Here is a 12,839-nt window from a genome sequence, read left to right on the forward strand (position 1 = left end):
TATTAGTGCATAAATCTCCTTAAAACAGAAAAGAGAGAGAAAAAGAGCACTAACAAACCACAATAAAAGTTGTCCTCAAAGTAGTAGGTTATAACAGGGTGGGAAATGTGTAATATACATGTACTCCTCCAAAGCAGTTACTGTCTTTCTAAATATAAGGAGCTGATGTATTTTCACAGCATCAGATTTACTTATGGTATAAAGCCATACAATTGTAAAATGATTACTATGATTATTCTTTTCCCACCCTGGCACAGAATAAACATGAATTCAGAAGCACAGTGGGAGTGGAAAACAAAGAAGAGAAGAGAGAAAAGGCAGCAGAGAAAGACAGAAAAGGTGAATACAGAGCTACAGAAGTGTTTATTGAGCATGCTACAGAGGTAAGCAGAGTACACACAAAATGAAATTAAACGACTGTCAAACCTCCCAACTTTGTTAGAAAATTAATTTTTAATTGTGCCGCTTTCAAACTATACTGAATTTTACATTTCTAAAGATGTAAAAACTTAACTAATAGAAAATATACATGACCTTTTTCTACATAGATAACAGAATCTATGAATCTTGAAACTAAGTACATCAATTTCAAAAAGTATTGGTCATTTAAACAGAATCAGATTAAACAGTTCAGATTGACAGAAGAACTGTTGTCAAATTAATTTGATCTGTAGATTCTGAGCCATGTTTATAGTAAAGTCAGATCGATTTCTAATACAAAATATTTTGAAGAGATTTATTAAAACTGAATATTACAATGCAAGGTAAATTAAGACTAAAGGCACATAAACTTTGGTCCCACCTGGTTGTCAGTTTTAAAAAACTGCCACAAAATTAACCTTCCTGCAAGTGTTCGCAGTACACTTTCTTCATCTTTGAAAAATACATGCACCAGTTCCTGAACTAGCTAGACCAGTCTGCACATGCTCAGAAATCCACAACCATATTCCAAATCTTAATTACAAACTAAAGATGGCAATATATATTTAAATGCACATAAGTCATGTCAACTTCAAAAACATCTACGAAAAATATTCAACCACAAACAAGACATTACTTAGTGCTGACATTTATATGATACGTCCCACAAGAGTGTGTACAAAAAGGTTAAGATTCCACAATGCTTTCCACATAGGGCTCAAAAAAAAAAATCACAGAAATCACTTTTTTCTCCTTTAAGAAATTAATATTCTGTACCGTGTTCATTTTCTCTAATGCCTACATTCATAACTGAATCTAGACCAGAATCATGAAATACAGAAGGCCATTTACAAAAAAAAGTTAAAGTAGCAGAAATAAAATATGCTGTGTTTTAATCTTTCAAAGTAATGTATCTTATCTGATTAAAAAAAAAGATACGTGACAACCCAATAAGTAATAAAAGAGTTCCAAGCAGGAGAAACAAAAACCTTAACCTTTTTACACACCCCTGCCTAAATATATTTTAATTCTCATGTAACACTGTGCCCCAGCCAACCAAATTCATTTTACTAGCAAATGTAATTCTAGCAACACTAGTTTTCCTTTTTAAGGCACGTATGTCAACTAACTTGAAAAACTGTGGGCTTAACTTGAAACCCTTTTAAACAAAATGATGTTTCTCTAAACAGATGAAAAACCAACAGTTAATATCACTGCTTTTCTTTTCTTATGAATGTTTTTTTTAAAACAACCAAGGAATGATAACAGCATGAAAGACAGAAGTCAAACTCTGGTCCCCACTCTCCTGAACAGTCAATAGGTGACGACACTGAACAATGCGATACACCTTCATTTTTTATCTCCCATTTTAAATTGTTGATTTTGAGAAAGAAACTCTCAGATGGTGATTTTCTCCAAGATTGTAATTATGCAGATCAATCAAAGCCTGAATAGCTTCTTCCACTGTTGACATCTGAAGAAGTGCCATCTTGTGATCTCTTCTGAAACAAAACAACAACATTAGGAACTCAACCAATACTAAATAAGGGCCTAAAAACCTTTCTTCCCTCTCCAGAAGAGTATTTTTTCAAGACATTCTGTTAAAACATATGAAGTCAATCTTTTGTTCAAAACATAGGGATTCAAGGAAAACGTGCTTACTGAAAAAATTTAAATGCTTTCACAGTGCCTCCAGTGTTAGCAAACAGTGTGCGCAGATCATCTTCTGCTACTGATGGTCTAGAAAAATGAAAAACAAAAACACACATATAAGAATTAATTATCAGTGGATCTAGTATTTTATGGCTTATGTGAATCCCACTGGCTTATTGTCATACAACACTTACGGAATATTAGATAGGTGAAGAGTTGCAGATGGAGGGAATATATTCTGAAAATTTTTTGAGCCAGGTTTCTTGAAGCGATGCAAGGGTGAATTACCAAAATCTTTAGTTAGCCCTTGGTCATCAAGTCCCTCTCGAGGTAGCTGTACTGTCTGATGCTTGGAAAGGGTAACTCGAATAATCTTCCCATACATTTTTTGTCCATTAAGATGACTCATGGCTGAAAAAGACAAATTTATTAAATTCAGTGCTACATTTCAACACCCTGCAAGGATGGCATATACTTTCTCATTAAATCACTGATTTCAGCCAACACTGCAAGCTAGAAAAATAATTCAATTTCAAAGTTAGTTTGTAAAGTTTTCAAAACTGCACTGCTATGTTTAGCCATGTATTCAGTAAAACAAACATGGAAACACAACCCTATTTTATTCTGTTATTTGAATGGTCCAAATAACTTATTCCAGGTGAAAAAGCCCACCATGACACTAACCAACATACACACCACTACCTAGTATTATGATCAAACTTATTTTCTCTGATTTAATTGTGGTATTTTTGCATGTGCTATTGTGCTGATATGGCCAGTGAAGTAGCAGACTGATGTCCATAGGGTTAGATTAGAATTTGAAGTTAATGTTTAGTTCAGAAAATAAATTAACACCTCTTTCTCCTCCAACAACACTATTATTCTGTTCACATAAAGCAGCACATACACATACGATTTTTGGAATACAGAACGACTTGATATAATAAGTTTTCATGTCTCATGGATAGTCTGGGATCTGAGAAAAACTAGAATAAGAGTAGACTGACATATATGAACATGTTCATTTGAATTTCCACAATATTATTTCAAATACTTAAATTTACAGATTTAAATGAGGCATAAATTAATCTAATCTTACCCAGCTGTGACTGGTTCCCATCTGCCATCTGTATAAGAGCACTGTCTTTCTTATTGTATAAAATCTTCACACGCTGCACATCCCCATAAACACCTTTTTTAGAGTCAGAGAGGTAATCCAAAAGAATAATTAATTTTAAGTCTAACCAACTAAACAGCACATTTTGACATATCAATGAAACATTCAGACATCAACAAGATCACCCACTCAATCTCAACATTCACACAAATGAATAAAGAAGATCAAGATTTTGAATAGTGAATTTTGAAAAGAATAAATTTTTGATAAACCCTCAAAAGCTATGTGAATGATATTAAATTAAAGACCATGCAAAATATATTAGCATGCATTAAAAGAAAATCTTGTGTCTATGGAGAGTTTTTAAACAGCAAAAGAAAAATAGCAAAAGATTTACTATTCAACTTTAAGCCAAAAGTGCTAGCTAAAAATAAGAATTAAGGTGAAACAAAAATTAAATCAATAATAAAAGTATAGTGCTAACAATAACATACCGAAGAGGGTAAACAGACTTTGGGGCGTAACCATCTTTAGAAGGAGAGAAGAGCAAGCAGCGTAAGACAAGAAGAGAGAAGAGTCGAGGAAGAGCGGAGATGAACAGATCATCCATAACGAAGGGTGGTTCCCGCAGAATGGTGAGGTGGTCATGGATCATGGTTCAAGGCGGTTAATTGGGGCAAGTTGGTCCGAGGAACACATTTTGTTCAAGCACAGAAGCATGAACATAGGGAATGAAGACAGGGAACGTAGACAAGGATAAGGAAAATAAAGGATAAGACGGGGGAGGGCATGGGAATTTGAGGAAAGACAAGGAAAGGGAAGGTGAACACAAAAGGAGAAGGATGAAATGGGGAAGGGAAACAGCAATGCAGAAGAAAAAAAGGAAGTGGGGAACAAAAAAAAATAAAATATAGGTCAGTACATAGGAAATGCAGGAATTTGGTCAGAAAATGGTTGGTTTATGTACTGTACAAGGAAAAAAACTGAGTAAAATGTTGTCACCCAAGACAAATATGGGTAAAGTACATCCATATCAAAGAATAAATTACAGCATTTCATCTCAACATGAAAAAAAAAAAAAGCATGCAATAGAAATTTTAAACTTTGAACTTCAAGTGCATAAGCATGGCTGGGTATGAAATGCCGGCAAAAATCTTTCAAAATGGCACTCTGATCCAAACATTTTAACATGCAAGACTGTGGATGACAAAATAGTAACAAATGATAAATAAGCTTCATGAATCATATTAACAGAGGCCAGTTAAAAATGAAACAAGTATTCCAACTAGACAAACTGCTACATCAAACTTCCCACATTTCATACCAGCTTTCACAGCAATTAAAAAATTGTACAAGACAGTAAAAATGCAAAACTAAATAAAACCCCTTAGATTTTAGAGTTAGCAAGAAAGGTAACAGTATTAAGGTGAAAAATGTTTTTGAAGACAAATGAATAATAACTGCAAAGAAAAAATTACTAAGAGAGACTGGAAGAGTGCCTCGTCAAGATCTTTGGGAGAACCTTCAAAGAAAAACGTGTTAGAGCAGTTCACATAAATTAAGATTTTAAAAATGCAGTGACACATAAGCATGAAATGAAGCAGCAAATAATTAGAAAAGAAAAACACAATTCTACTTTACATAAAATATAATCTACAAGTTAGAATACATTTTGTTGTTTTTGTGAAAATATTTAAATTACAAATTGAAAATCAAACATGCAGTATTTACCATATTTTTTTTAGGAAAAATAGGTAGCCAAATATCAAAGGATATTTTAAGTTGTTAGCTACCTAGGAAAACAAAAATATTTAACTATAATAGAAAAAAATATAAAGTTTATAGTTTCAAAATTAATTTAGACATACAAAAAACAAGAAAAAATACTTTGATCTTAAAGTATGCGAGTGAAAATAGAGGCAAGTGCAAAAAAATGAAAACATTCACAAATGAAGTGTGATTAAAAAATAAGGAATAAAAAAGAGTTAATGGTTTCACTGACCTCTTCATTTAAATTGCTAACCAGGAGGACTGTATTGCCACCAGCTGAGACTCCAGGCATACCCACTCGGCCAGCAGCAGCAGCAGCTGCTGCAGCAGCAGCATTCGGAATAGCCAAAGGACTCAGCGCTCCTGGAACAGCTGCAACAGGAAGCCCTAATTTTAAAATAAAGCATATTTTACGAAATACACACAAGTCGTTTAAAAATATCTAAATCAGAAGTACAAACACTGTATTGTTTACACAAAAGAATTCATTCCACGATTCGTATTTTCCAACGCTTAGTGAAATGGATCAGTAATAAATATCAGGAGAAAAACCAGGGTTCTCGCTATTTTTCTTGCTTCAAAGCACTTCTTATGCCACTTCACTTTTCTAAAGACCATTTTGTTTTCAATCAAATGCAGTTCTTGTGAACCACACACATTGCTCTTTTTTCCTAGATTAAAGCAAAAATCCTCCCTAATAATATCTACAGTATCTGGTTTAGAAAAGGTTCAGAAAAGGGCAACGAAAATTATTAGGGTATGGAATGACTTCTGTATGAGGAGAGATTAACAACACTGGGACTTTTCAGCTTGGAAAAGAGATGACTAAAGGGAGATATGATTGAGGTCTATAAAATCATGACTGGTATGGAGAAAGTAAATAAGGAAGTGTTATTTACTCCTCATAACACAAGAACTAGGGGTCATCAAATGAAATGAACAGGCAGCAGGGTTAAAACAAACAAAAGGAAGTATTTCTTCACACAGCACACAGCCAACCTGTGGAACTCTTTCCCAGAGGATGTTGTGAAGACCAAGACTATAACAGGGTTCTAAAAAGAACTAGATAAATTCAGGGAGGATAGGGCCATCAATGGCTATTAGCCAGGATGGGCAGGGATGGTATCCCTAGCCTCTGTTTGCCAGAAGCTGGGAATGGGCGAGAAGGGATGAATCACTTCGTGATTACCTGTTCTGTTCATTCCCTCAGAAGCACCTGGTATTGGCCACTGTTGGAAGACAGGACACTGGGCTAGATGGACTTCTGGTCTGACCAAGTATGGCTGTTTTTATGTTCTTATCAAAATGATCTGAAGAAATCTTTTTGATGTTTAATTAATCTTGTTGCCTGAATACACCAGTCAAGTCAGTGAAACTAAATATTAATGCAAGTTGTCTTCACCACTATATTTCCTTTATATTACCCTTTGGTATTAGTTACTTTCTTCACTTCAACTTGATGCTTTAGGCTAGGTTACAACCTTGCAGAGCAAGGCAAATAGAGTAGCCTACATATTACCCATCGTGTTAGGCTCAGTGGGGGGGGTGGGGGGGGGAGGGAGTTCCAGCCATGAAGACGCAGGAATATTCAGTCCAGGGACATAGCTCCATAGTGGTAATCTTCCCTAGCCTCTCTGCCTCCTAAGAATGTTCATTCAGGAATTCAACTGCCATTGGCCACCCCATTGGAGCTCCTCCCCTCCAAAGCAGCTACGGCATTGTACAAGGATACTATTAATTTATGATGGGTTTTCCCAGTGGAATCCCTTGGGTACATAGTGAGCATACTGTCACCCAAGGATACACTCCTTCCCCACCATCCTGTGAAGCTGTGCCCCTGTGCTATGCCTGCACTACCTTTTACAGATAAATTAGATGTGCTAGTTTTATTTGTACAAGTACATTTTATTTAGTCTCCAACAAATAAAAAGACTAGCACAAAAATCATAATTGTTCAAATTATTACTTTGTTCTACTGCACATTATTTGCCACTACTGCACTAGGCCTTGCAGATTTCACAATGTGGTCTTCCGATGCCTAGATGATGATACTAAATAAAAATTTAACACAGGACCATTGTAACCTTGACCAGTTGGGCCCACCAACGCATCTAAATAGAAATCTTTGCTTTGTAGATGAGAATTGAATTTTCTCCCTTCTTCCCCAAAAGTGAGTTAATTTTGTTTAAAAATAAAAATAAGGGAAAGGCAAAAGAATTCTTCAGTCTCAGATAGTGAGTAAATACTGAGCAGCTAATTGTGACCGTACTCGTCAATAAAAAAAAGAAAATATTCCCAACACTACTAAAAATAGATATTGTAGCAAGAAGAAAAATGCAGAGGTGTAAAATAAGTGTGGTTACCAAGTTTATTTCACACAAAGTAAGTAAAATTTCCATGCTCCACCTCATTAATCATGTTTCTTTTACAGGGGGGAATTTATGGGAGATAAATAATTAACACATTGAGATTTTACTGTGCTGGACAAAAGGACTAGCTAAGTATATAATATTAATTTATTATTATTAATAGTGGGATAGCCAGTAACTATTATGCAGTAATGGTAAAACAAAACAACAAAAACCATGTTAGGGATAGAGATTAATTTTGAAAATATTTTTATGGCATTACATAAATCCAAGTTATATTCTCCCTTAAAAAACATGTTCAGTTCTGGTCATTCCATGTCAAAAGAGATACAGAAGGGTTGAAAGAAGGGCAATTAAAATTAATGATGTGAAAGGATTTTCAAAAGAGAAGAGAGTTTTAAAAGGTATTTGTCTAAAGCAGCGGTTCCCAAACTTGTTCCGCCGCTTGTGCAGGGAAAGCCCCTGGTGGGCCGGGCCGGTTTGTTTACGCACTGGCCGCCGCTTCCAGCAGCTCGCATTGGCTTGGAGCAGCGAACCGCAGCCACTGGGAGCTGCGATCAACCAAACCTGTGGACACGGCAGGTAAACAAACTGGCCCGGCCCGCCAGGGGCTTTCCCTGCACAAGCGGCGGTTCAAGTTTGGGAACCGCTGGTCTATAGTGTCATAACACAGGTATACAAAATAATGAACGCTACTGAGAAGGTTAACTAGACAATCCTATTTAGTCCCTCTTGTAACTCAAGAAAAAGGGGAAGGAGGCATCTAATAAAATTAAAGGGCAACACATTTAAAGACAATAAGAATGCTCTGGTTTTTAGCACAATGCATAGAGTTTAGTGGGATTCAACAAGGGATTAGACATTTTTATGAATAAGAACATCCAGTTATATTAGAAAGGCTAAATATGTGTAAATGGACAATCAAGCTTCAGGATATAAGCCAATCACTAGCTATCTGGGGGTTAGGAAAAAACTTCCCCCACGGACACAATATTGTAGAATTGTCCATAATGAGAGCTGTCTATAATCTTCCATTGAAATGTAGTACTGGTCGCTGTCAGAGAAAGTATATGGGATTAGACAGCCCACTGGTAGTTCAGCATGGCAATTCCTATATTCCTCAAAATCCACTTTTCTCTTTCTTTTCCACAGTTGACCTCCATGAAAATTTATACTGCTACATACAAATGTATCAATAAACAACAGAAAAGTAAGTTAGATGTAAAAATGATGTGCCGAAGTTTTCCAAAAGTCATAATTAAAGTTGTGCCCTGAATGTTTCAAATAGTAAAGGGCAGAGAGGCATCTGGCAATTAACTGATTTCCCCTTAAATAGCTATGTTCTGCTGTTATATCACAGAAGAAATGCACAGATATCAGGCACTGTATTAGAGCAACAGAACCAGCCAATAAAGAGGCTGAGATAAGTGAAAAAATCGAAAATATATCCAAAATATTGAACACTATTCAATACCTCCAGTTTTTCACATATCCCATGGAAGAAGATAAGGTGAACCCCTCATCCCCCAAAGCTACAAACCAGAAAGAACATAACTTTCATAAAAGTTTGTAGAGCAGACAGTTAGAAAAAAACATCTATTTGCTTACAAGATGAAAAAATGTGTTCTGGAAGTCACATTGATGCACACTTGGAATCCCATAATGCTACTTTCTGTCTCCTCAAAAACAGTATCAAAACTATTTTAAAGAAAAAAAGTACGCACAACCAATTTTTAAATAAACCTTATTTCAGAAAAAAGTTTAATTATAATAAAATGTTATTTTTTATGTTGAAAAGACTGATTGTTAGGATCAATTGTTGTATAAGTTGGATGAAATTTCAGGAGAGACCATTTATTAATAAAAAACTAAGTAATTCCTCTAGTACAGGAGTCAGCAACCTTTCAGAAGTGGCGCACCAAGTCTTCATTTATTCACTCTAATTTAAGGTTTCACGTGCCAGTAATACATTTTAACGTTTTTGGAAGGTCTCTTTCTATAAGTCTATAATATGAAACTAAACTCTTGTTGTATGCAAAGTAAATAAGATTTTTAAAATGTTTAAGAAGCTTCATTTAAAATTAAATTAATATGCAGAGCCCCCTGAACCGGTGGCCAGGACCAGGGCAATGAGAGTGCCACTGAAAATCAGTTCGAGGTGAGGAGGTGACAGGGAGAACTATGGGCTTCAAATATGTAATTTGTTTTTAAAAGTTTTTACTACTCCCTGTATTGTGAGAGCCACTACATTTTTGTGACAGCCATAAAAATGATACATTTACTCTCCTTGCTCCTATATTGTAGTAGTTGATTTAAGTATACTTTTGAATTATATTAGTATTTCGGATTTTTGTGATGTAAATAAGAGGAAATAGAGCAATGTACAAAACTTGTCCCCCTAGGAAACATATTTTGAAAGAATTTAATTCAGACATAAAAAAAATGCAGAAATAGATTTTTATATTGTACATACCCATTTTTCATGTCTGTTTTCGGTAAGCTCAAGAAGTGTAGTTAAAGAAGGTCACATATGCATACATTAGCTGCATAGTAAAAATTCAGTAAAGATGCACAAGACAAAGGGGCACGATACTATGTGCCCACTGCACAACTTTTTCCATGTGAAGTGGTAGAAGCCTAGCACAGTTTAAACATAGGCCATTTTTATCTATGAAAATGCCACAACACTAAAGAATCATTGCAGGAGCTAGAAACAGTAGCTTTGTACCATTGGAAAGCAGAGCTTCCCAATGAGACTTAACACCCACTTCTAGTCCTCAAAGGTCCTGAAATAACAACATTTTAAAGCATGGGAAAGCTATTTCCGGCCCTTTTTAGAGGTTTTTTACAACTAGAAATGGAGCCCTCTGAGCCCTCTACAGCTACAAATGTAGTATCTGATATTTTACAGGTAAAGGGATAAAAAATAGTCCCAATAATATTTTTTAAAACAGTCCTAAAATATTATTTTTGTATCCCCTGTGCAGACTACATAATGGCTTTCTTCTGGGATGAACCACATAACTCACCTTCTAGTTTTGCCATTTGCACAAGGCAGCCATTCCTAATTTATGCTGGAAAACACTTAAAACATACCAAAACATATTCCTATGCACCCTATATATCCAGGCATATAATTTATAACATATAATAATATGTAGCTACATTTATCTTTTCTGGTTTTGTATCTCCTACTATTGCATATCAATCGGTTCATGTCAAAATGCTGTGTTGTGTTATCAATTTGTTCCTGAGGTAATAATTAAGAAGATGGAAGAATAATTATTCAATGGAAGAATAAACATAGAAGCAAAGTGAAACTACCAATATTCATCTAAATGTCCTTACTAATTAAAATTCTCCACCACTACTGAAGGGCCTTTTCCCCTCTCAGAAAAGATATATAATAATGATTCTAATTAGAAATGATTTTTCTGTGTTTCTACAAAGCTTTAACCAACCTTAAATATACAGGTTTGATCCTGACTGGGGCTTCCGTGTACTACTACTATATTAAAAAAAACAGATGACTGCATTTTTATAATGTTCTTAACAATTAGCATAGTAAATCAGAATACAAAGGAACAGCTTACCAGGACCTGAAGCGGAAGCTCTCCAAAAGTTATATCCTCTAAAGTAGCGTTTCTCAAATGCATCCACTGGGGCCACATGCGGCCACCAGGGGCTTTTCTTGCAGCCACAGCCTCCTGGGCTGGGATGGGGGGAAAAATAGCGGCCCCTCCTCCTCCCTGTTGCTCCAGGATGCACCACCTTGGTGTTGATTGCTGGGGCCGCCAGTAGGGGTTCGGCCCTGCCCCCCCCCCCAAGACTGTTGGGGCACAACACTGGAGGAGCAGGCAGCAGATGAGTTCCCCACCTTCCCAGGGGTTGCGGGACTCAGGCATTGGCTTCAGCCCTCAGGTAGTGGGACGGCAGGCTCTGGCTCAGGGCTTCAGGCTCCATCCGCCGACCACGGGGCTTCAGGCTCCAGCCCCCTGCTGCCTCTCTTGCCCCCCAGCAATCCTTCTCCATTGCCCCTGCCCCCCTCTACCTCCCCTGACCCCCCATCTAGGGCTTAATTTCTCCCCCGGCTTGCCAGGGCTAAGTAAGGCTGCTGTGAAAAGTGATATTAACAAACATACAAGTATCACTTTTCACAACAGACTTACTAGCTAGCAATAAATAAATTACACTGATTTGGACATGTATATATGCATAGTTATTTGTTCTTCCTAACGCATTTTAGGAAAAATTGCCTGAGCGGCCACCAGTAAGAGTTGGTGGCAGCGCTCTGAGGCCACCAAAAAGATTTGTCCTGAGAACCCTTCCTCTAAACATCCACATTCTTAAGTCTTGTGTCCTCACACATGCACCTTCAAGAGCTGACTAGCAAAGCTTGTATTATAAAGTTTAGAATCCCTCAGATGGAAACAATTAAAGCATGTGTCTCAGGAGACATACATAGCACGTCATAGCCTTTTATGAGTAATTCTTTTTTTCAATCTAAAAAGATCTAGGTTTCTGGGGAATAAAATGGAATTACAACTCAAACAGGGAGCAGGATAAATGAATCAATCTATAGGAGGACCCTCCAAATAAAAGCAAGTTCTTTCTAAAAAGGTGACTATCTTTTAATAATCTCTATAAACGAAGAATGAAATGCTTGAAATTTGTCCCTATTAATGATTTAGACCAATCAATAAAAGAAACACCTTATTTTTGCTTTTATTGGGTAAAACTGGCACAAGAGATAGCCACAGTCTAGAGGAGAAAGGGAAATAAATATTTAGTAAGAATAAATTAGAGTCTGGATGATGTGGCGGATTGATAACAGAATACAAATTCACCCTATTGCCCCTGATTCAAATCTGGCCTGCGTAGGTAAGAAGTTGTCAGTCCAAACCGCGCTGGACAGCTTTTCCAAATAAAATAAGCAATCACAATGAAATCATTTTTAGCGATCTCATCAGTGAGGCTCCAAGTTTGTCACGGAGGTCATGGATTCCGTGACTTTTGCAGCGGCCCCTGCGGTTGGCCTGGGTGCTGCCTGAGCAGATCAGGCAGCCCCTGGGCCAGTCGCACTGGCAGCTGCTGGGGCAGTCTCAGGCCCCCCTGCCCCCAGCAGCAGAAGTTTGAGTGTGGAGGGACTCAGGGTACTGCTATTCTACAACAGATAATTACACAAAAAATGCCCTTTCAAAACGGTTGCTACCTACTATCATTCTCAATGGAGTGAGGTGGAGAGTTTCCTCTTTCAAAATGGCCACCAACTCATATTGGGAACAAAAGAAATGAAGCCAAACTGCCTTCGTGGAAGATGATGGCACCCTATCCAGTCACTTCTTTGTGGTATTCTCTGCAGAACATTATTCTTTAGTCCTTGTTGAAGTAACCAAGTTATGCAGGATGATGGCAAAAATGAAAATTATTTTCAATAACTACTCTCTGCACAATATTGACTTGACAGAAAGGTTAGGAAGGGGAACTCAGGGGGGATGTGAACAGAGAAA

General features: G+C 36.8%; 1 protein-coding gene across 6 annotated transcripts in view; it reads right to left on the bottom strand.

Moving 5' to 3' along the window:
* Positions 1 to 344: 344 nt before the first annotated feature.
* Positions 345 to 12,839, bottom strand: part of PTBP2 (polypyrimidine tract binding protein 2) — a 95,222-nt gene continuing 82,727 nt past the window's right edge. For 3 of the 6 annotated variants that reach the window (XM_048860495.2, XM_048860499.2, XM_048860500.2), the window contains 6 exons: positions 5,193 to 5,347; positions 3,685 to 3,718; positions 3,173 to 3,265; positions 2,268 to 2,484; positions 2,083 to 2,160; positions 345 to 1,922 (listed from right to left, as the gene is read on the bottom strand). In XM_048860495.2, the coding sequence (XP_048716452.1) occupies positions 1,790 to 1,922; positions 2,083 to 2,160; positions 2,268 to 2,484; positions 3,173 to 3,265; positions 3,685 to 3,718; positions 5,193 to 5,347 (710 nt within the window). In that variant the 3' untranslated portion in view covers positions 345 to 1,789. The remainder of the gene's footprint in view (positions 1,923 to 2,082; positions 2,161 to 2,267; positions 2,485 to 3,172; positions 3,266 to 3,684; positions 3,719 to 5,192; positions 5,348 to 12,839) is intronic. The other 3 variants (XM_048860497.2, XM_048860498.2, XM_048860496.2) reach the window with 3 other exon arrangements.

This window comes from Caretta caretta, chromosome 8, assembly GCF_965140235.1.
Source record: "Caretta caretta isolate rCarCar2 chromosome 8, rCarCar1.hap1, whole genome shotgun sequence".
Classification (NCBI taxonomy): Eukaryota; Metazoa; Chordata; order Testudines; family Cheloniidae; genus Caretta; species Caretta caretta.